The 27,078-nt window shown below is 27.3% G+C and overlaps 1 protein-coding gene across 1 annotated transcript in view; it reads right to left on the bottom strand.

The window, feature by feature from the left end:
* Nucleotides 1-27,078, bottom strand: part of LOC113374006 (neural-cadherin-like) — a 454,794-nt gene that overhangs the window by 117,354 nt on the left and 310,362 nt on the right. The window contains 2 exon segments of the mRNA XM_026614261.1: nt 11,671-11,835; nt 23,274-23,389. Coding sequence (XP_026470046.1) covers nt 11,671-11,835; nt 23,274-23,389 — 281 coding nt within the window.

Raw genomic sequence — 27,078 nt, 5'->3', positions numbered from 1 at the left:
TGTGGCCTATCCTTGTCACCATCAGTGGCTGTCACCTGAGAAAATAAAAATTAAAAAAATGTAAGTTTGTAATAAATAAAATTAAAACTAACTTCAAAAATTCACAAATAAAAACAATTTGCACAAACACTACTAATTACTAGGAGAATTTTACAAATAAATTGTTTAATAATTTTGAAAAACTCAACAAAAAATAGTAATAATAATTTGCAATATTTCTTTATAATAAAAATTATAAATGTTACCACAACACATAAGGCAAAAAATTTTTTATAAATTATTTTATACAAATTACTTATTTAACAATTAAGTTTTTGAATTAGTATACTTTTTTGTAACAATTTCTCACAAAAATCATGCACATTATTTTTAAAATATTTGAGAATTTCAAAACACATAGTTTTTTTAAGAAAATTTGTAAATTAACATGATGAAAATATATAATTAATTTCTAGAATTTTCATTGCACCTATCACATAATGACTGTTTTTAATACGGAAAAATAAAATTATTGTAATTTATTATATGTTTACTTTTATAATATTTCTAATTTAATTTTGCATTATCTTTTCACGTGTTTTAACCTACAAAATTCTTCAAAAATTAAACTTTTTCGTTCATAATGAGATATATTAATTTATCTTCTATTTTGGGAGTTACTTAAATAATATTTTACTAACATTTGAACTAAGTAACCCAACTAATACCTATTCTAGAGAGCTCGATATCAAGCAGTATATACCAAATTAATTAATTATAATAGGAATTTTTTTCTAATTTTTATTTTTGTTTTTTCAAAGTAAATATTTTTTTACTCGAACGCTCACATTATTTTTAAAATATATTCAAACTATAAACAAGAATTTTTCTCTAATATTTTTTTTTAATTTTATTATTCCCCCTAATTAAAATATAATTTAATTAAAATCTAAAGTGATCAAAGTTTTTTATTAACAATTTTCACATAAAAAATTTGAAAAATTACGTGAGCGTGTTAAACCAACAAATTGTTCTTAGTACATTTTTTCATCTTTAAATTATTTATATAGTTATTTTGTAATTTAGGTTGTCAATATCTCCCTTCCGCTTTTTTGCTCTTGGTTTATAATACAAAAAGGCGGAAGGGAGATATTTGACAACCTAATATTTTGAGAAGTTTATACTGCAGACAGCTTAATATCAAGCAGTATAATATTAAATTTGCACTCTAGGTCATTGATATCAAATAAAAGCTTAAGAGAAAACCGCCCTTTTTGAGCATATATTCATTATATATAATCATTATATATAGAGTGGTCGACCAGTGGGTTGCCTTCTTGAAAAAAAATTCGTAGTTGTAATAGCTGTTCAAAATATTATATTTTTTACTAGCAATGTGCTGTGTGAAAAAATCAATTTTAATGAGCTCTAAGTGCTCGAGTATATCCAACAAAAAATTTTCTCTAATTTTTATTATTTCATAAGATATTTCCTTTATCCTCGTTTGTGTTTCACAAAATTAGAATTCATATTTGCACCAACATAGCATATGTATCCAGCTAGAGCTAGGATTATAGCACAGGCGGACTCGAACAATATACGAAATGCGAAAAGCTAATATTTGCAAGAGCTAACTTTTTGCCGGTGCGGTTTTACAGCTTCATATAGTTTAGTCCGAGAAAAACAGAAGGGTAAAAAAAAGTAGGAATAAAATCGGATGATGTACGAGGAGGATTTTTGGATTTGCTAAAACTTTAACCAGAGGACATAAAATCCTTTTCATACAATGGAAATATTATATTGTATTTTACCAGGCCCTAGCCCATTTATTTTCGATAGATTGATCATTGATTTATTCAGATGTAACGACAGATAAATTGTGAAACACAAAAACACGAAATGCATAAATTAAAACACAATATTATTATACGTTATCGGACTTTGTATGGAATATATATGGCGAGCGTGAAAATGGAATTTATGCGGTTTGTTTGTGAAATATTATTTAGAGACGAAACTTATTGCAATGCCTACATCATACGTCAATGTAAATAATATAGATATTGTGCAAAATTTTGAAAAAAAATTAGATTTATTTACACATTTTTGCATTACAAACTTAAACAGATATACCAAGCATTTTTTTGTACTACAATTTTTGAAGCTTTTAATTAGTATACCGAGTTGATATAGAGCGTTGTGATATTAGTAAATATTATCACAATTTAATTTGAACAAATTTGCCAATACACTATATATATTTCATGAATGGTTTAAACGTTACAAATTATTTAGTGAATGGTGCATTTACACCATAATAATGTACTTGTCTATAGCGTCTAAAATAACCTGCATTTTCAAAAATCATTTATGAGTGTACGGAGTTGTTGTAAAGTGTTGTGATATTAGAAAATGCTTTAGATAATTTAATTTTGTACAAATTTGCCAAATATACTATATACATTCCGTGAATATTTCAATTGTTAATTCAATTATTTAGTGAATAAATATAATAAACAAACGCAATGACGTCAACTTATTGTGCGATCAAATTAATTTACATAATCTTTCTAAATTTTTATAAATTCATATCCTTATTGTATATATTATTAAAAGCAAAATGAATATCACCCAAGTCGATTTTTTTATTTTTTAATTTTTTTATCTCCAATATTTTTCACATGAGCGATTTATCATATCGGCGTCGGCGTCGCTCGATCGATTTACGATTTGCAATTTACAGGGAGGGACCAGGGACAAGGGGCTCTATTTCCATTTTCAGAGAGGGATGATGGATTTTTTGGCGGATTTATGCGTTGAAAACAAGTCGTTTTTCACGCCCGCAATCGCGCTATTTAGATTTTGAACTACGATCGGGAATTCGGGACAAACAATCTGAAAACTTTGCACTAGAATAGTAGTAAATGTGCATACTGTAAAGACGAAATTGCACTGGATTGTTTGACTTTAAGTGTTGAAGTTTGATAAAGTAGAAACATGTAAAATTGCTGGAGATTTGCAGGAAATAGTGTCATGTACAAAAATATATTGTCGTTGAAAATGAAGGTTACATTGGACCCTATGTGTATACAAAAATACGTTGTTATAGTAAATTTTGTCAGTAAATAAATTATATCATTTAAACTAATCGCGGCATGTCAATAGTGTATTCGGCAAATTTATTCAAAATTAAATTAGCAATAATATTTTCTAACATCACAATACCCTACGACAACTCGTTATACTCATAAATGACTTTTGAAAATAAAGTTTACTTTGGACGCTGCGTCATATAGTAAAATAGATCGTTAAGGCGCATTTATTCAGTAATTAATTCATAACATTTAAACTATTCACCGTATATAAATAGTATATTTGGCAAATTTGTTCAAAATTAAATTAGCAGCAGCACATTTTCTAATACCACAAGACCCTACAACAACTCAGTATACTCATAAATAAATTTTTAAAATAAAGATTACTCACTCCAAATCTCTTATCCCTCAGATTTTTCCTTATTTATGCCAATAACAGAAAAATAAGTTTTTCGTCTGATCTGAAAATACAACTTTTCCCTAAAAGTGCACGCAACCTGAAACAACGCGTTGTTTTAGGTTAAAATGCAAGCGCGCGGGAAATCTTGGGAAAATATTATGATGAGATATTTTTGAATTTAGCAATTAAAATTTAACTAGTGATAGATTGCTTCTAATTATGTAATTTGTATATAATAATTGTATTGCATTATTCTAATTGTTATATTTTGGTAAAAAAAAGTTTTTATATCGTTTTTCCCTAAAATTACGCGCAACCTGAAACGACGCCCTGTTTTAGGTTAACGTGCAAGCACGCGCAAAATCTCGGGAAAAAATTATGATGAGATATTTTTGAATTTAGCAATTAAAATTTAACTAGTGATAATTTGCTGGAACTTCCCGTACCGCAATGGAATATTTGAAGATCATTATAAGTACTGAAACTTTCATTATTTTTGGTATTTTGTTATATCGAAATTAATACTGGTAGCAATTTTTTTCTTTCTATTTATTTCTTAACAACCGTCATTTCATTTCTAATTCAATTTTAAGAAAATTGCATGTAAAAAGTGTATTTGGAAAATTTGTACAAAATTAAATTAGCAACAATATTTTCTAATATCATAACACTCTTAAAAATGATGGTTATTTTGGACACTGTGTCATGCACTAAAATACCTAGTTAAGGTACATTTATTCAGTAATTAATTTATAACGTTAAAATAATTGACTGTATGTAAATAGAATATTTGAAAATTTGTACAATTAAATTAGCAATAACATTTTCTAATATCACAATACCCTACGACAACTCGGTATACCCATAAATACATTTCAAAAATAAAGATTACTCACTACATATCCCTTTTATCCCTCAGATTTTTCCCTATATATGTCAATAGCAGAAAAATAAGTTTTTCGTCTGATCTGAAAATACAACTTTTGCTGAACTTTTGCGTATTGAATTTTATTTGTTCCGATGCAGCTATGCGAAGAGCTATAGCTCTCTATATAGCTCGGAGTAGCTATATTTGTAGACAAAGAGCTGACATTTGTAAAATATTTTATCATTTTCTATCGAGTTTTATGAGTAGAATAAGTTGTTTTAGAGTTATATGATGTTAGGAAATGTTTTGAAATATGTAATGAGTTTTCTGAATACACTATTTATATCCAGTAAATTGATAAAAGTTTACTGAAAAAATGTTCATCCGCGTAATGAAAATATGTCCCGTACTGTTTTTGAATTAAATAGAGAATAAGTATACCGAATTGCTGTAGGGCTTTATGATGTTAGACAAAGTTCTAGATTATTTAATTCTAAATATTTTTGTTAAAAGAGTTATTAAGATTAAACAAATAGTTTAAAAGTTATAAATAATTTAGTGAAAACATGTCCCCTTGCTACTGCACCGCGCATACATAATGTTAAAATTTAATAATTAAATAGTGCCTTTATTTCTTATATCATTTGTAACTTTTTTGTTCAGGATCTTTTCTTATATCATTTGTCTAATGTTGATAAAATATATGACAATTTGTACTTACTTAAATGATGTAAAATTCGTTCTAACATAGTAATACTCTATATCAACTCCGTGTATTTTAAAATGAATATTAAAGTAACTAATATACTGAAAATGCATCAAAGGTGCAATGATTTGCCATATGCATCATAACTCATAAACTATTAAAATAATTTAAATTATGTGCAAGACAAACTTATTAAGATTTAAACAGGCTATAAATTTTGCTAACAGTGCAAAGCCCTACAGCAACTCGGTATACTTTAAAATCGACGCTAAACATCAGCAAAAAAAATCTGGTGCTTCTTGATAAAATGAACCAGTCAGGTTCAATCATGAATAGTGCATTCAGTTGGTAAATCACTTGTTACTTTAAAACCGTTGGTCCAATTTAAATAAAATATTTAACAAATTTATACAAAATTTGATGATAAATTATATTTTACAACACAACAACATCCTACAGCAACTCGGTATATTCCAAAATCGACCTTAAACATCACCCAAACATTTATTGTAAATTTTACTTCCCTCCAGCTCTCCGTCTATTTTCCTACTACCATATAAACTACAATTTGGTCCTAGCTGTAGCTTTTGTTCCGAGCTGTAGCACATAGCAGCTAAATCTCTTCGTAATCTAGTAGTTTGAAAACTTATTAAAAGCCATTATGTTCGGTTTTCGGTTTTGCAATATTTAAGACTTAATTAGACAATAGAACGCTAAAACGCATTTTGTGTGAAGGAAATTCCATAGAAAATTAATAATAGAATAATAAGAAACTACTTGCCAAAAGGCAAAATTGTAGAGAGAAAATAATTTGTAGACGAAACTTGCAGTTGGGCGTAAAAATGCATGAAAGGTTTTGAATATTTTTGATGAAAGCATGTACAATTTCTAAACGAATTGAAACTAAAATTTGATATTTACACAAATCATTAACTTAAATATGTACTATCCTTACACAAAATTTCATATTAGTATCTCGAATATTACACGAGTTATACAATTATTTTAGTGCTATTGTTGGGTTAACTGACAGGTCTAAATAATGTTCTAGTAAATGCTTGGAGTTTGCTAGTTAACCGTCAAAAACTTGTAAACGGTTTAAAGTTAACATTTGATAATCACTGATATTAATTACTAGTTTATATAGTTTGTGTACATAAAATTTGGCATTGATATCTCAAATAGAACGCGAGTGATAAATTTATTTCCGAAAAAAATGCAGCATAATTGTTATACAAACTGCTAAGAACGAGTTGAAACAAAAATAGTTCAGAACCTTGTTAGGTTAAATATTAATAAGTTCTAGATGGATTAAAATTAATATTTGATAATTACACAAATTAGTTACTAGTTTATGTAGTTTACGTACAAAAAATTTTGTTTTGATATCTCAAATAAAACGCGAGTAATAAATTTATTTCTGAAAAAAAATGTACAGCTCAAACTACTAAGAACGAGTTGAAGCTAAATTTGTTTAGAAGCTTTTTTGGTTAAATATTAATAATTTCTGAACGGGTTAAAAATGAAATTTGATAATTACACAAATTAATCACTGGTTCAAGTAAATTATGTACAAAAAATTTCGTATTGATATTCCAAATAGAACGCGAGTAATAAATTTATTTCTGCAAAACATACACCAAAATTTTATACGAAGAACAAATTGAAACGAAAATAGTTCAGGACCTTATTAAGTTAGATATTAATAACTCATGAACGGGTTAAAATTAAAAGTTGATAATTACACAAAATGATCACTAGTTTATCTAGTTTATGTACAGAAAATTTCGTATTGTTATCTCAAACCCAAGACGAGTAACAATAATATATTCAAAAAATAAGGGTATTGCAATTTTTTATACACAAGTAATAAAGCATCATTCGATTGACCACAAATAGCTCGTAAACGGATCGCAAATAAAATCTCAAATTTTCCACAAAACATCACCAATATATGTTAATGCATATTTAAAATTTCATCTAATTATCTTTTATCTGTAATATAATTCCTATGAATCTTCTTCCCAACCGCTAAGCGCCAAACTTTTTTTCCTGTAATGTGTATTTTTTTTGTAAAGCATTATTCTTAATTCTTTCCCAAGATTTTTTTTGCCTAAGAACCTTTTTCGCCTCTTTAATTAACGCCGAAAGACGGTGGAGTGATTTAGAGCGATTTCGCTTTTCGAACATTTAGATTCTTTTATCAACAAGGAATGGAATTTTTTAAAGCTTTTTGAACTTTGAAGGGAAACGATAAAAAAAGTTGGGAAAAGTTGAGGAAAATATTTTAGATAAACTTTGCTGCAACGATCGGTAAAATATTTTTATAAAACATATCAGTAATTTATATTTATTAACTCTGTACCTATAAATACAAAAGACGAAAGCAGAAAAGTTGATCATCATATTTTATATCAATTATAAAAATGAAGTCAAGCGTTTTCCTATAATTGCAAGAATAAACTACTATTGAAGATGTGAAGTGTTAATTACTACTAATTGCTAGAAATATATCTTGAGAAAATATAATGATGTCAAATAATTATTAGAAAATTATTTTCCACGTCTACGATCAAGTAAATCTTGGTGGAGATTCTTAAAATATCTTTGATGTACACATTGAAAAAAATCTCGATAAAATGTGTTTAAACGAAGTAAAACATCAATATATTTCAATTATTGTATAGATTTAGAAATATTTTTTTTTCAAAATAATTTTGCACCATTTGCGAGCTTTTTCTCTAAAATAGACATAAAAGCTCCACTAGGAAAAACGTTCCTGGTGCATACAATATTACTTCCGGATACATTTAACTTATTGCATATATATATATATATATATATATATAAATTTCAATCCATGGATCGAAGCCAAAACCTGTTTGAACAAAAACCAATTTTGGCATCGATGCCATAATCGTTTTATAGTGAAATATTTCGCACATATGTAAGAAGAAGCTATAACAGCTAGAAATATAGCTGCAAATGACATAAATTAGAAAGAAACTATTAAATAAAAATATTTGAAGTAAAATCTCTAATTCGTTCACAAAAAACGAAATAGTTTTTCTTGGGGAAAAAATAGGTGAAAACTATATTGAGCTTATATTGTGTTTTTTATTTGAGGCTACACGACACTCGTATTTGAAAAAAATATTTTTTTGTATCAAATAGCACTAATAATGTATCTTTTACTACTACTATTAGTAGTATAGATTTGTGCGTATTTCATAATGTGAAATGTGATTAAATTCTCTCAGTAAGTACACACAGTAGTAATCTAATTGGACTAATGGATTCGATATGAGATTGCTTTTGGATTTGTTGTCGTCGAGATGGATGAAATAAATAGAGAACAGTATTAGAAATTGATTTTAAAGAAAAATAACATTGATGTAATGCATTATAAAAACAACCGGCGACGAAAGAAAAAGACACTTTAACACCGGGAAAAAAATGCATCAGAATGTTTGACTTCTTAGAATATTCACACAAGAGACCTTATGTAGAAATTTAAACAATGGCATATATTAGACGATTTTATCTAGCGCATTCAGATATGTTTGAGAGTTTGTAATATTCGCACATGACCTTCCATAAAAATTTAAAATACCCATTATTAGTAAATTTAATCTAGTTTCTATGGTTCTCACACTATTTTTTCTAAACCACCCCGAAAAAGAGTTATAACCACAAACGTAAAACAATCTCTTTGCGTAATATAAATACAGAAGTCACATGCTTCAAAAGTTGGTTACACATTTCATATGCACATGTTTGAGCACTTGTAATATTCGTACATAACGTACTACAACAATTTAAAATATACCATTTGTTAGTAAATTTTATCTAGTTTCTATGCTTCTTACACTATTTTCTTCTAAACCAACTCAAAAAAAAATTATATAAGTTATAAACGTGAAAAAATGTCCTTGCGCAGTATTAAACACACTAATCTTTATCGATACAAATTTTGTACGCACGTTTAGATAAGGTTGAGAACTTGTAATAATAGGGCATGATCTTTTATAAAAATATAAATATACAGTATTAGAAGATTTTATCTAGTTTTTACTTTTCTCACAATTTTTTTTTCTAATCCCCAAAAAAAGTAGCATCCACAAACGTAAAAAATGTCTACGTTCATCAGTCGTCATGCTTTTTCAATACACATACGAAATCAGCTATGTTTGAGGACTTGTCATAAAAAACCGATATGTTTAGTGCAATTTGTTTTACACCATTTTTTGCAAATTTTATCTAGTTGTCGCCTTTCTAACACATTTTTTTCTAAACCAACTCCCTTTACCATAAATAAATTCCATCATGTCTTAAAATTAATCCTAGATCATTTTATACAACTCTCGTGAATATATATTAAATCCAAAGCATTTTACGTCCCGAACCGAATTTTCGACGTGACGTTTTCCTCCGTCACGTCTAAAACATCAAAGAGTTCTCTTAAAAGTTTTATGCTAAAATTTATTATGAGATGCGATGCATACGTTACGGTACGTCGGATGCGCCATCATCAGGGATAGAGAGCGTTTTAGTACCACGAAATTATAAGGGAATATGGTAATGGGTTACTTTGAAATTCAGTAGTTACAGTTTTGTAACTGTAATTGTGATTTCTCGTGTTATATAATATTTAAAAACAGTTTTTAAGCCTTTGCATAAGTCTATTTATCCATTAATTCCCGCATCCCGATCCGCGATTAAACCTCAAGAAATAAACAACAAAAGGCGAGGACGACGTCGTCGACGACGAAAAACAATCTGTACCTTTTCTCTTTTCGAGCAATTAACGTTATCAAAAAGTCATTCTCAAAGGATCTCCAGTAAAATAAACCGCCGTCTGTAATAAACCGCCCGTTGCTCCACCGCCATCGTCGTTACCGCCTTTACCGCCAGTTGCGCCACTGTCGTCGTTGACAAAGACTCCTCCTGGGAGCTAATTAAAACTTGGAGCAACTTTTAATTATAACATTTGGTTTAACGATAACCAAAGACTGTTTTGGGATAAATAGAAATACACCACTAAACAAAGTATAGGAAGAAAGTCGTTTATGTCGTAAAAATTTGAAATAAGTAAATTGATCTATCTTAAGCATAGTGATTTCTTAATTTACCCAAATGAATTCAAGGTGATACTGCAAATGTAGTAATTTTAATTTAAAATATTATTACAAAAATTCATCTTTATAATTTTATAAGTTCGCAATGTAATATATAATTTTATATAGTTTTACATATTCCATGACTAAAACACACAAAAACAGAGTAACATTCAAAAAACTAAAAAAGTTGAATACTACATAATATAAAATCATAACCAGCTAATTTAAAGAACTTGTTAAAATCTTTTTAGTAAATTTATAAAACTTCTAAGTACGCCATATTACGAAAATTGTATCTAGTTTTAAATGTACTAAGACAACTTTCATCTATGTAATTTTTTTAAAAAACTAGAGCTATAAAATACACAATGCACCTCCTATGCACTTTTCGGGAAAAAAATTTAAATACGTATAAAATCTCTATAAAAATTTTAAGTACGCCATTTTGTAGCAATAAATAATAATAAATGCGCATTAATATCGAAATATAAGTATGTTTTGAATAATTATGAAAATTATACAGTAAGAAGCATTTTAAATACAATATTTTATAGTAAATTTTATCTAGTTTTAAATGCTCTCAGACAACTTTCTTCTAAGTAAAGCTATAAAACTAAAAAAATGCGCACACAACTTCGCATTATTATAGAAATATAAGTAAATTTTGAATGATTATGAAAATTATACAATAAGAAATATTTTTAATACGCCAATTTATACTATAATTTATAATTTTCATCTAGTTTTAAATGTTCTAACATAACTTTCTTCTACGTAAAGAGCTAAAGCTATAAAATAAAGTAAATGCACCTTCTGTGCGCTTTTCGGTCACACGTTAAGCAATTTTAATAGATTATTGAGTATATACGTATTTAAAAAATTATATTTTAAATACGTATAACATCCCTACAAAAATTCTAAGTACGCCATTTTATAGAAAATTTTATCTAGTTTTTAATATTCTAAAACAACGTTCTTCTAAGTAAATTCTGTAAAGAGCTACAGCTATAAAACTAAAAAAAATGCTCTTCTATGTCTACATTTTTTTTTTAGATTTAAAGTCTAACGACGACGAGTATTATAAACAAAACGTATAAATTTACAAAAAGTATCAATTACTATATATTTCTGTTAGTAAAACTTGGTTAGTCAAAATCCCTTCACCACAAAAAAATTATTTAAAATCGACCTTCAACAGCCTATGCAGTTTCGGTCCAGGCATTTCTTCCCAAACGGTTTCCTCGTAAATCGATCTATCGAAAACGGGCGGTAAATCGTTAACATCATTCACATGCAGCACTACTTTAGTCGAATTCTCATTCAGCGAATCGGACGCCACTAGTGTTAGTTCGTACTGGCAAATCGAATAATCGAAAATTAAAAAAACAGGCAAAAAACGAACTTAGACAAATTAAATTAAATTTTTGTCCTCTTGTGGCTCCACCGGATTTCTAAATTTTTATCTAACATGCAACACATATATTATATATTAGTTATTAAACCTGTAGGACACGTTTCGGTAAATTCCTGTCGTCTTCTTCAGTGATTTGTGTCCTGTATGTAGGTCTTTCGAAAACAGGAGGATTGTCGTTCACGTCTTTTACGTGAATTACAACTGTCGTGTAGTTTTCTTTGAGGTTATCAGAGGCCGCCAATCGCAGTTCGTACTGTGGAGGAGAGAATTTTTCGATTTTTTTAATTTACCATCACCAGTGATAAAAATATAATAATATAATAGACAAAAGAATAATGTGTGTCACAATATAATATAAAATATAATGTAAGAGACAAATAGTAGCATATAGAAATAAATTTTGTAGAGAGTATCATTAGAGACAATAAACGAGTAATTAAAGATGAGGTGTGTTAATGAAGACGAACAAAGTGTACAAATATTTCAGGAACACATTAAAAATAAAATACATTTATATAAGTATGATAGAAAAAAGTTTGAAGCTTTTTTTAAATGTTGCAGACGTTTCGAACCCTTATTTGTCCCATCTTCAGTGCCCACATAATAGAGTACACAACATAATAGTATATATTATAATAGCATACATACATTTATATATATATATATATATTTATAGAAGTATTACCAAAAAACTAATTTTAAGCTGTTTTTTAAACTTTGCAGACGTTTTGGATCCCGATTTGACCCATCATCAATGCCTTAACACATAATAAAGTACATAACATAATATTTAAATATATTTAAATAGCATACATATATAATAGTACAGCAAAAAAATGTTAACTACAGCAAAAAAGCTGTAGTTAAAATTCTGCAGACGTTTCGAATCCCAATTTGTTCCATCATCAGTGCTGAAAAACTTAATAGAATACATAATACATTAGTATATATTATAATAAAATACATATATAATAGTAAATATAAAAAATAAGTTTATATCCAATTTTAAATTTTTTGGTAATTTTGCAGACGTTTCGAACCCTTATTTGAGCCATCTTCAGTGCCTAAATGCGTTATAAAGTACATAATATATAAGTATATAAATATAATAGAATACTTATATATCTGTAATTATATATTATATAATAATAAATATACAAGTAAATAAATAACTGTTTTTTTAAATCTATCAGACGTTTCGACTACTTTCTTGGTTCATCTTCAGTGTTTAAATATACAAAAATATACAAAAAACAATTATCATACGATAATTACAGCAATAGTGTTCATGAAATGAAATACATATTTTGTTAAAAAAATATTTTTAATTTTTTTAGTAAATGTTCAAGACGTTTCGGACCCTTATTTGACCCATCTTCAGAGCATAGAAACAAAATAAAACAAACAAAAAATAACAAATAACAATAATAATTACAACATTTTTAAGAAAAAATGATGAAATTAATAATAAATTATTACAGAATATTTTTTTGTGAATCTTGCGAACGTTTCGAACCTTTATTTGTGTCATCATCAGTGCAAAAAAATACACAGTGTAGTAAAGAAGTCCATCTGCAATGTATATTGTATTATTTATTAGTCTATATTCAACTGTGATTTTAAGGTATATCGAGTTGCTGTAGGTCATTTTAGTGTTAGACAATATTATAAGGTATTCAATTTTGCACAAATCTTCCAAATATTTTAATTTTATTAGACGAATATTTCGGAAGTTACAAGAGATACTTTAACCCGGTGCCAATGACGCTGGGTCATAATGACCCGAGACGTTTTTTAACGAACATATATTTTGTTTACCCGGGTTATGTGGTTTAAGCGTTTGAGTAGCTGAAGCGATGCCTCCCCGCTACCCGCCCGATGGTTCGCTCAGTGCGACGCCGCCCGCGCAACGAGCAACTCGTGCGTCAAGTCCAATCGGGTATGTTTGACCCAGCGTCATTGTAAATGTAATATTTTCGTGACATACTTTTATTTTCTATTTAGTGATTTTATATTTATTTTTTGTGTTCTTTAATAGGTTTTTGAAGAAAATGGCACTGACAAATGATCCGCGGAGAATATTGGAAATATTGGAAGAGTCAGATGAAGACCAATCAAATTCTACTTCGGACGCCGAGGTTGAAGACCATTTATCGGAACGAAGTAACGATAGCGGCACCGAACAACAAGTTAGTGATTCTGATGCGGACTCTGATTCATCAAGCAATTTGGACCTTTTGAGATTACAAAGTCAACAAAATCGGCATGTGTTCAAAGGAAGAGATGGAACTTTGTGGCAAAAAACACCAGCACGATCAAACGTACGTACCAGATCAGAAAATATTATATCCGATTTACCTGGTGTTAGATCCGTTGCTCGTAATGCAAAAACTATATTTGAGTCCTGGAGCTTATTCATAACGGATGATATATTGAATACGATTCAAACCTGTACTAATTTACACATTCAAGAGAGGAGAGCATTGTGTGCCGATTTGAGCAAACATAGATATATGGAAGAAATAGAAATTAGTGAACTGAAAGCATTCATAGGCCTTCTATATATTGCCGGATTTTACCGTTCAAACAAACAAAATTTGAGTGATTTATGGCAAGTAGATGGTACAGGCGTAGAAATCTTCAGGCTCACCATGTCAATCCAGCGATTTTACTTTATACAAAGCTGCCTACGTTTTGATGACAAATCTACACGTGCTGAAAGACAACAATTCGATAATTTAGCGCCGATAAGGAATATTTTCGAGATGTTTGTACAGCAGTGTCAAAAAATGTATTCGCCAGGCGAAAACTGCACCATTGATGAGATGTTGGTTGCATTTCGAGGACGTTGCAAATTCCGGCAGTATATTCCATCTAAACCTGCCAAATACGGAATTAAAATATTTGCCTTAGTAGATGCATCAACATATTATGTGACCAATTTAGAAATATATAGCGGAAAGCAGCCAAGTGGCCCATACTCACTCAGCAACAAACCTTTTGACGTTGTAAATCGCGTCGTCTTGCCCGTTTCTAAAAGCCATCGTAACATAACATTCGACAATTGGTTCACGAGTTATGAATTAGTATCTCACCTCCTAACGGAACATAAACTTACAGCAGTTGGAACCTTACGCAAAAACAAACGGCAGATTCCACCTCAATTCATTACAACACGTGGAAAATGTCCAGGATCATCTACCTTTGGACATCAAAAGGACATAACTCTAGTCTCCTACATTCCAAAGAAAAATAAAGTTGTCTTATTGATGTCCAGTCTACATCATGACGAAAAAATTGATGAGTCTACAGGTGACAAAAGGAAACCAGACATCATATCCTTTTACAATCACACCAAGAGTGGAGTGGATGTAGTGGACAATCTTTCTGCGTCATACAACGTGAGTAGAAACACAAAACGATGGCCATTGACTATCTTTTTTGCAATGCTAAATATATCGGAAATAAACGCAAACATAATATACCGGGCTAATAATGATGATACACGCATGAAAAGAAGACATTTCCTAAAAAATCTGGGACTCGCCATGGTGCAGGAACATTTACAAGTGCGACGAGCTCGAGTGAATTTACCACGTCAACTGCGCAAAAGAATCGCACAATTCACAGGTGAAACCACAGATGAACCACCTCGAAAGATTCTAGGCGTTCGCAAGAGATGCCAAATATGTCCGTCCAAAAAAGATAAGAAGACAAGTCATACCTGTCATGAATGTCAAATTTATATATGCCCTGATCATTTTATTACCTACTGCAATAATTGTAGTAGTTCGATGTCAGTAAATGAGGAAATAGAAGACTGATTGGCATTTATAATTAAAAATAACTTAATTTGATCTCTTTTTTAGTATTATAAGATGTTTGTTACCAATGATTATTAACATTACTTAAACCAAAACTTATAATTAACATATGTTGTTTGTTCAAAGTTGATTTTGCATGTCTTGTTAAGTATGTCAATAAAAGTTTAATTATTATATATTAGTTTTATTTTATTTATTTTTATGCAGAAAATACCTTTATTTAGTAAACATTAATTACAATTTAGTAAAAGTATATATTTTTTATTATAAATCCTCAATAAAACGTCGGGTCAAAATGACCCAACGTCATCGTTCTTGCAATTTTTTTCGCGTCATTGGCGCCGGGTTAAACAAATGCATATTCAACTATTTCAGATAAATTTCTTGTTTTTGATTATAACTTTGAAGTATACCGAGTTGCCCTAGTTTATTTTAGTGTTGGACAATATTATGAACTATTTAATTCTGCACAAATTTTCCAAATATCTTAATTATATTAGACAGAAAAAAATGCATAAACCACTTGTAAGCATAAAATCAACAAATTTGCAATTTTACGAATTCAAAATTATTTCGATCAATACGCGCATACAAGTTTGAATGAGCAAATAAATTTATTACAAATATTACCATATTCCACCTATTATTGTGACAAACATATGATACATTCGCTATCGAAATCGGCGAGAAATCCTTCTCATTTACATGAAATCCCAATTGTTTGGATCAACGACAATAACAACAACAACAATAACAACAGCAACAACAACTGATTACCGAGTTGCATCATCGATACAATAACAATATTAATAATATTTCATATTTTACATTGTTAGAGTCAGAGAGGACCTACATTGCCTCTATGAATAATGATCGATATATAGATTATTAATATGAATTGACCTGCTGCATGTTTTGAAATTACATTAATATTGATCGTTGTGAATAATTTGAATAATTTATTGAAATTTGTAATAATATACGGGGTATTATTACACAAAGGCAGGTTTATTGTGTGCTGGCATCACAGCAATTCTGTGTACTTTAAATAATTAAACAGAAGTACAAAATTGATAGGAGTTCTGTGAGTGCGCATTTGTTTAATATATCTATTTCATTTATTTAATATATCTAATATGTTTATAATTTTGTCTAACAGTAAGATGACCTACATTCATAATTTTGTCTAATACTAAAAGACCTTACAGCAACTCGGCGTACTTCAAAATCTCAATCAAAATCAAATAATAATCTGGGATCCAGGTTCTTTCATAGATGACCTACTCTCTTGTGCATTTACTTATTACAATTTTTGTAACTTTTAAATGCTTGGTCTTAAGTAAAATAAAATATAGGGTGAATTTGTATAAAATTGAATAATCTTTAATTTTGTCTAACATTATAATACTCTATATCAACACGGTATACTTCAAAATCGTAATCAAATACATAAAATTATTCTAGACTTAATTTTTGATCGCTAGGTATATATGTTTGTAAAAAAATTCATAACTCTTAAACTATTTGTGATACATTATTAGTATATTCGGAAAATTAGTACAAAATTAAATGCTTTAAAACTTTGTCTAACATTATAATACCCTACACCAACTCAGTATACTTAAAACAAGTATAACACATTAAAATATTCTGAAAAATATTACTGAAATACTATAATGATATTCATTTCAATTTCAACTTTTTGCAAGTTTGTTTCCTTTAAAAAAAAGGCAAACTTTATCCTTTCCGAGTAATTATATTTACTTTGGAATTAACCAGTTAATTTCCTTCTAAAGTTTACTTAATATTTTATGCTGAGTTGCAGAAAAAATCAACCAAGTGCGTAAAAAATGGCCATTAGGAAAATGCATGAGAAGTCAAACAAGAATTGTTGATCAACTGAAAAGAGTTTTATTAAAAAAACTTAAAAAAAATTGAGTGCTATCAGCAGAAATTTAATGAGATAAAAGATATATATATATATATATATATATATATATATATGCAAAAGTACCCAAGTTTTCAACCCTCCACTTTTAAGCCAAGTATTTTTTTTTAAAGCTTTTTCAAAATTATTTTGGTTTTTTATAGGGATTTATTAGTATACCGAGTTGATGTAAGGCTTCATGATATTAGACAAAGTTATTAAGTATTAAATTTTGTACAAATTTCTCAAATATACTAATTGTGTACTACAAATAGTTTAGAAGTTATGAATTTTTTTTACAAACATATGCACGTAGCCTAAGCTATCAAAAATTAAGTCTAAAATAATTTTGTTCATTTGATTACGATTTTGAAGTATACCGAGTTGCTGTAGGGCTTTATAATATTTGACAAAGTTGTAAAGCATTCAATTTTGTATAAATTTCACTATTATACTAATTATGTACTACAAATAGTTTAGGAGTTATAAATTTTTTTTACAAACATATGCACGTAGCACCTAAGCATCAAAAATTAAGTCTAGAGCAATTTTATACGTTTGATTACGATTTTAAAGTATACCGAGTTGCTGTAGGGTTTTATAATGTTAGACAAAGTTTTAAAACATTTTATTTTGTACAAATTTCTCAAATATACTAATTATGTACCATAAATAGTTTAAGAATTATCAATTTCTTTTACAAACTAATGCACTTAGTACAGACTACAAAAAATTAAGTGTAGAATAATTTTATACGTTTGATTACAATTTTTAAGTATACCGAGTTGCTGTAGGGTTTTATGATGTTAGACAAACTTAAAGATAATTGAATTTTGTACAAATTTGGTAAATATTTTATTCATTTGCGACAAACGATTCAAAAGTTACAAAAACTGTTATGAAAAAAACGCATACGTGTGACATTTAGATTTATAATGTAGCAGGTTTGGATGCCATTTTTAAGTACACCAAATTGACCAAGAGTATCATAATGTTAGACAATATTATAGATAATTCAATTACGCACAAATCCACCAAATTTTTTATATACCTTAAACCTGTATTTTAGAAGTTACAACATAAATATGCACCCACCAAATGCACTACTGTGTCCTTTCCCAATTAAACTACATACAGTACGGCGGGTTAATGAATTTCGAAAATCTTTTACCTCGGCAAATCTTCTCGATTTACATACGATTGTTTAGATTTGATTAAGGTCGATTGTTTACTGCTGGTAAATTGTATTATAATTGTTATTTGCGTAAGCCAAAGCCGTCAGCATCGTGTTAATTTCTCCCCTGAGTTAATACAAACAACACACACTTTGACGACGACGAGAAGCAGTGGTAGTAAAATGATTGTAACTTGAAAATCGTAAGTGTGAGGTAAATAAAATATTTGACAAATTTGTGTAAAATTAAATGCTCTATAATATTGTCTAATATTGCAGAGCTCTACGGCGACTCGGTATGCTTATATATCAATACCAAAGTTAGAAAATTTTTGTTGGTGTTTCTTTAATAAATCTCCTGTAACTTTGAAATGATTCAATATTAATAAAATATTTGACAAATATAAAGAAAATTAAATTATCTACAATATTTTCTAATATCATAATACCCTACAGCAACTCGGTATACTTAATAGAAAACATACAAATCGATTCAAGGTAATACACGACAAATACAACAAAAAATTCTTGCACGACTTCATTGTTTCTCAAATATATTCAGAACTATTTAGTTAATATAACTGATATATATGAAGAATTTGTTTAAAATTCAATAACAAACAAAATTGGTTAACATTATATTACTCCACAGCAACTCGGTATACTTTAAAATCGTAATTGAAAACATACAAATAAATTCAAGGTAATACACGACAAATATAATACAAAAATCCTGCACCACTTCATTATTTCTTAAATATCTATAAAACCAATTGTTTAATATAAATGATATGTATGAAAGGTTTGTGTGGAACTAAATAACCAAAAAAATTGTCTAATACCATAATACTCTACAGCAACTCGGTATACTTTAAAATCTCAATTGAAAGCACACCAATGAATTCATGATAATCCACAACAAAAAAAATCTTGCACTACTTCATTGTTTCTTAAATATCTTTAGAACCATCTAATTAATATAAATGATGTATATGACAATATACATAAAATAAACAATATACATATAATAAACAATAAATAAAATTGTCTAATATTATATTACTCTACAACAACTCGGTATACTTTAAAATCGCACTTAAACACAACTTTTGTATCACACCAATGAATTCAAGGTAATACAAGCCAAATACAAGAAAAAAAAATTGCACCACTTCATTGTTTCTTAAATATCTTTAGAACCAATTGTTTAATATAAATGGTGTATATGACAAATTTGTGTAAAATTAAACAATAAACAAAATTGTCTAATATTATAAAACCCTACAGCAACTCGGTATACGACTTGCTTATGAATAAATAAATAAATAAATAAATACTTTAAAATCGCACTTAAACACATCTATTGTATCAGACTGCATATATTACAGTACTCGATATAAGAAAATAATTTTTTTGGAGCAAATTGTTGATACAAAAAAAATTGTAAAACACGTTCTGAAGTACATAACCTGTATTTACATTTGTAGTATTTACAAAATCTTATATAATTATATGTTACTCAAAAATCAAACTCAAACAGCACCTACAAAATTGTTTAGTGCATCAACACCCACATTTTCCTATACATTTTGTTCAACAAATACTAAACCAGCAAAAAAATTTTGTTCTACATTTTATCAAGTACTTTATCTATTATTATGTGTACCCTATAAATTCAGGTTTGGCATCCCTGTTTTCCAAGTACAGAAGCAAAATCCTCCACCCAAGTATTATTTGCTTTAGACTAACAACGTTTGCCTAAGATTATTGTTGGTTCCTCAAAACCATATTAATAAGTCACGAGATTATGTATAGGCTTTGATATTCGATATATTATGCATTGGAAATTAATATTAATAATATTTAATTAAGGTTAATTACCTGGCAGGTACAGGAAATTTAACTACAACTACATAGAACATGGAGTAAAATGTAGAGTTTTATGCTTGAAAAAAGTTAATTACAGACCAAATTTTTGAGTATAAAATCTTAAAATTTTGCCACAACATGCCCAGATATATGCTTTAAATTTAAAAAATAAAAAAACCCTACACCCCATATAATTTTTTAACAAAGTCTATATACGTATATATATTTTATATAAATCCTATTATCTTTGATTAGAGTCGTGTCCTCCTTTCTGCATTTTTCATTCAGAGAGAAAATTGGCTGCTAGGACTTAGAATATAATTGAAAGCTCGCAAAAGCTCAAGCCTAGGCTTTTGTTCTTGAAGAATTTATATTTTATATGTATCAGGATCGTTTCTTTTCTTATGTACAAAAAATACGATGGAGAAACACACAGGCGGCAATCTGTTTTTTATCAAAATCGAGTTCGGGGGAAAAGATATGTATAATGTAATTTAGAAATGGATCTGGAAAACAATCAATAATTGCCCTGGAACTCGAAACTCGATATTTTTTATTGATTTTCAAACGCAATTTTAAGCTTTTTTATTATTTTGTCTTATTTTGTTGTATTTCATTTGTGATATTAAGAATACCGAGTTGCTGTAGAGTGTAACTATGTTAGAAAATATTCAAGATTATTTAATTTTATACAAATTTGCCAAATATTTTATTAAGATTAGACAGATAATTCAAAAGTTACAAAAAAAATTAAGACTAAAATGCATGACAAATTCAGAAGGGCAATGTGATATTATTTAGTTGTATTTCAATTGCAATTTTAAAGTATACCGAGTTGTTGTAGAGTATTGAAATGTTAGAAAATATTATAGATAATTTAATTTCGTACAAATTTGCAAAATATTTCATTTAGTTTAGACAAAAGTTACAAATGATATTAGTATAACATGCAACATGGATCAAAAGAGCGCTCTGATATTATTCATCTGTTTTCAATTGCGATTTTGAGTATACCGAGTTGCTTTAGAGTGTTATATTGTTAGAAAATATTTTAGATCATTCAATTTTGTATAAATTTACCAAATATATCATTTATTTTAGACAAATAGTTCAAAAGTTACAAATAATTTAAGACTAACATGCATGACAAATTCAAAAAAGCACTGTGATATTATTGTGTTGTATTTCAATTGCAATTTTAAAGTATACCGAGTTGCTTTAGGGCGTTGTAATGTTAGAAAATACTATAGATTATTTAATTTTATATAAATTTGCCAAATATTAAGCAGGGCTTAAAAGTTGCAAACAATATTAGAATAACATGCAACGTAGATCAATAAAATGCTCTGATATTATTCATCTAGTTTCAAAAACATTTTAAAGTATACCGAGTTGCTGTAGGCATACATAATGTTAAGAAAAATTATTGATTATTAAATTTTGTACACATTTGTGGAATATTCTACTTATATTAAACGTACGGTTTAAAAGTTACAAGAAATGTAAAAATATCATGCACAAAAATCCACTTCAATTATAAAATATTACTGGAAAAAGTAAATATATATATATATATATATATATATATATATATATGATATATACCACTCTTTCAACTAGTTTTTAACCCCGAAGGAAATTCCTGTGCAAATAATAAATGTTTCAGAGTAATCAATTTATGCTGAAAAGTTAATCTAGAGTGAAATAAAAAGCGTGAAAAATAATATAAACTAGAAAACTGGAATATAAGTTCTGAAAGTGTAGAAAAATCATTAAATATATATATATATATATATATATATATATGTATATCTGAATACATATATATATATATATATGTATATCTGAAAAACTGAATATCATATATATATATATATATATATATATATATATATATATATATATATATACTGCTAGGGCATCCTGAAATATATTATTATATATAAAACATCTCCCATCCTATACTTTACTATTTTCATGTAATTTATTTTTCAATAAAGGAAGGATAAAAAATTATATAGATGATATTTGTAATGACCTAAAAAATCAAAGAAAATAAGAAATTTAGTCTGGAAAACTAGAAACGATAATTTTGGAAGTAAATCGCAATTTATAAGTAAAGTTTGACTAAAGTGTGAGGCTGCAATAATAATAATAATAATAATAATAAACATAAATATCGTTTTTATAAAATGTATAAATAAAATAAATATTCATATGATAAAGATAATGTAAAATACAAACACCACATATATCAGTGTTTTTAGAAAAATCATTATTAAAGTATATATAGTATATATACATATTTATACAGCCAGAGCTTTCTGAAATATAATATTAGGTTGTCAAATATCTCCCTTCCGCTTTTTTGCTATTGGTTTATAATACAAAAAGGCGGAAGGGAGATATTTGACAACCTAATATTAAATAAACATAATGTATGAAATATCTCCACCTTGTGTTTTGCTAAATTATTATAAATAAAATGTGTTAAACTAAAATATAAACATTAGCACAAATTTATAAACAACAAATAAATTATTCATATAACTTTTCTAATTAATTTGTTTTAGTTCATTTATATATGTACAAAAATTGTGAATTGTCGCTGAATATTGGATTGAAAATAATCAAAAATGCTTATAATTCATCTAGTCAATATTGTTAAGAATAATATTGACCTTAAATAATATTAGAATCAATTTTTTGTTTAAAAATTAATAGTTCAGTCAATATTGTTATAAATTTTGTAATATTGTTAAGTATTATTACAAAAATAAAATAAGAACGAACTTATTATCTCTTTACACCACAAAATGTGTCATATTTCCTATGTATGTACATATATGTCAATAAATATGATTTTCTATCGATTGTGTTTCTCAATCTGTGCTTACCCGTTTCCTCGTTTCGTAGTCCAGTGCTCCTGCAACGTAGATGGCACCGGTCATATTTTTCACAGCGAAAGCTCCACCTATGTTACCGCTTGTAATCTCGTATCGAATACGCGAGGCTGTAAATAAAATTGAAAAAAATTAGATAAAAATAGATAAAATTAAAAAAACAAACAAATAAATTTACAAAATAAAGGTTAAGAAGATACTCTTATAAATGCTCTAGTAATTGTAGAAACTGGACTTGAAAATCGACTAAATATTGAAATATTTGTTAACCGATTCGTATACTAGGTAATTTATTGAAGAGTTGAATATAACTTTGCAGGAAGTCATGTAATTCTATCAATTTTTGAAATTATACAAACATTTATAAAAGTTCATAAATTCCTTATAAGTTATATATTGAAAATAATTAAGCCATTGTTAAGATATCCAATTTTCATTATTATGAAATCATGTGGCATATTACAATAAAAAATCATAGCAATTATCATAAAAATTTAAGGCCGAACAAATGCACAAATATAAATTTTATTTTATTGAAAACCACTAGTGCATATTTTCCATGTTTTCATTAAATTACATTTATTTATTTATGTTTATTTAGAATGTTATTTATTTAAGTATTATTATTTATAAATATATTTGAAGAGCAAGAATAATTCTGTATATTTAATTAAAATTGCATTTTGGTGAATTTAATTTGGAAATTTAAAATGAATATGATATATATATATATATATATATATATATATAAATTTCGTATAACTTGAAAATAAGTTTTAGGAAAAATCAAACAAGAAAATCGTACGATATTCGTATAAGAATATCGATAAATTTAAAAGTTGACACGACGAGTTCAAACTATTTTTCAACAGGAAATTATATATATATATATATATATATATGTCAAAAATATTTGAATAAAATGCAAAATATAAGTATCGTAGTAATAATAGTTACCAGCCAATCAAAATATGTTAAATTGTCAATATAACATATATTTTGTTAGAACATATTCATAGATTTATTAATTTTGAGTTCAAATAAGTGATTAAAAATAAGATGTAATAAATCAATTAATTATTAAATAAATAACCAATATCGTATACAAAGTAGTATCGAGTACACTAAATTGAAAGAAAAAGTATGTATATATTTACTTATATAACATCATAAAATATAAAAGGTAAATTACATAATAAAAATCTAAGAATGAAATGACGCCAATTATATTATTTCTTCTGAAAAGGCATAATTATGCACTTGCATTAAATACATTATTAAAAATATAATCAATCGATATAACAATAAAATTAAAAAAAAAAAATGTGTGTAAAATCCATGTAATATCTGTATATAAAATTTAAAATGTAAATACTAATAGTTGTAATATATATAATATCAATTGTTGTATAAACAGTGCCAAAATTATACTCACAATATAAAAAATTAAATAAAATATTGTAAAAGATAAGTTAAAAAATCAATCATTTATAAAAATAGACAATGAAGAAATATATGCTAAAAATCAGTATATATGTAAATATGAATTACAAAAACTAAAAAAAAATTAAATAGATCGCAATCCCGCCATTACTTCAACTTTAATTATTTCCTTACTCCAAAGGGGCGCCACTAACTTTAGCACATAATTAAACCCAAAGGTTTAATTCTTATAATATTCCAAAACTAGATTACTAAATTTTATTTGAAAAATACATGTTTTATAGTAGAAGAATCAGATCTATAGAACCATCGATAAAATTCGAGGAACATAAGACCATCTGGTTAGTGCGAAACATACTAATACATATTGGTTTAGTGCTAAACTAACTTAAAAATTACTTGTTAAACGAGTTAAATTGAAAATATATAAATAAAAATCTATGAAAAATTTTAATTATGTTAATTTTATTATTTTTCTAGTATTATTTTATTATTCAGAAATTTTATTTATATTATTTATTAATTTTATTTTTATTATTATTTGCTTCTATTTTATATTAAATCATCATATTGCGGATATTATTCTCATGTAAATTCTATCTTTTGCACTTTTATTTATTTAAATTTATGTTATTATTTATCAATATTACTAGATATAATATTTAGACTAGATTTAACAGTTGTAATAATTATTGAAATTAAAAAAAAAAGTTAATTAAAAAAAACATTATGTCTTGGGAAAACACGTGAATAAACCAATTGATTATGAAATAAACAATCAGAAGTTCAGTCGAAGTTTGAGGAAAAATATATAGAATATCTGTATATATATATATATATATATATATATCCAGATATTACATAAGATAGCAAACAATATCTCTTCATATTGAAATTTATAGCGCCCGATCTGCCTGTCCGGCTGTCAAGTGAAAACTTTGAATATGGTTGAATATGAAATACGATCCTACAAATATACCTGAATATATATATATATTAATATATATATATATATATATTGCATATATAAAGGTATATTTTCTGTTCGATATGTTATGAAATGGAATAAATCAAAACAGGGCTGCTAGTTGTATTATTAACCGAACAGCTGGGGAAGTGTTCTATTTTCAACAAATATGAATTTATATATATATATATATATATATATATATATATATATACGTGGAGAAAAACTTTTTAACAGCAATAAATCAAGGCAGTGTGTGAAGCTCTAAAAAATCATTAATATCAATATTCACAAAACTAATTTGACACCAAAAATTTAGAACCTTTAAAAATAATCAACACAACACAAACTGCTATGAATGTATATATGTATCTATGTATGTATGTATGTATGTATGTATGTATACATAAATTTGTATCTATCAAATTCCTCCTCTATTTTCTTCACCGTCGAGAAAGATTCCTCCACCATACATTTGCAATATATTTTCTTTGCTGTTATGCAGAGTTAGAGTTTTCCAGAGTTTATTGCTGTCAAAGTGCAGTTGAAAATACTGAAAATGCTGCTAAGGTGCAAGCAAACTGTCTTTGTAAATTATAAATGTATTTGTATATATATAAGGAGGTCCTTGATATGGATATTTTTGAATTTTTTTGCTCCCAAGAGCTCAAATGCTTCCAAATTGATAGAAAAAAATACTCTGCAAGTTTTAACTCTTAATATTATATTTAAGATAGTCCGCACTTCAACCAAAGATTTATTGAAATAACATGGGCAAAATTTTGAGAAAAACATTGTACTTGTTAATTTGATATATTTCATAAAATAAGTATTTACTTAGGAAAGAAAAAACTAGAATTTTGGTGGTTGTGGTGCTGACTATCTCAAGTTATTATAAAGAGCAAAAACTTTCAAATATTTTTTTTTATCAATTTGAAATTATTTGAGCACCTGCGAGCAAGAAAATTCAAAAACATCCATATTAAGTATAAAAATATAAAAATCAAATATTTGCCACAACACTCCCCACTAAAATAGCAAACAAAAGAGTGCGCGTAAGGTTCACACGCGATTGAAGTAAAACTTATTTGCTACTGTACAAGATGGCATTTAAGTAAAAATAAATACATTATATCAAAATTTTGAATAATGTTCATTAGTATTATGTTAACACTCGTGATGCACACATTTATTAGTGTCAACCATTATACACATTTTGTATAATGATAAATATACATTATATATTTATAATGGCATTAAAAATATGTATAATATTTGAAATGCAATAATGTAATAAAGTCATACTTGAAATATTAACATTATCGGTTTGTCATTGTAATTAACATTTACGACTTGAATCTTCATTAGAGAAATAAAATAGTTGCTGAT

This window comes from Ctenocephalides felis, unplaced genomic scaffold (assembly GCF_003426905.1).
Source record: "Ctenocephalides felis isolate EL2017-DRISC unplaced genomic scaffold, ASM342690v1 CF-g0.4_SCAFFOLD_01604, whole genome shotgun sequence".
Classification (NCBI taxonomy): Eukaryota; Metazoa; Arthropoda; class Insecta; order Siphonaptera; family Pulicidae; genus Ctenocephalides; species Ctenocephalides felis.
Note: the sequence above shows the minus strand (reverse complement) of the source record. Positions and strands in the feature narration are given on the sequence as shown.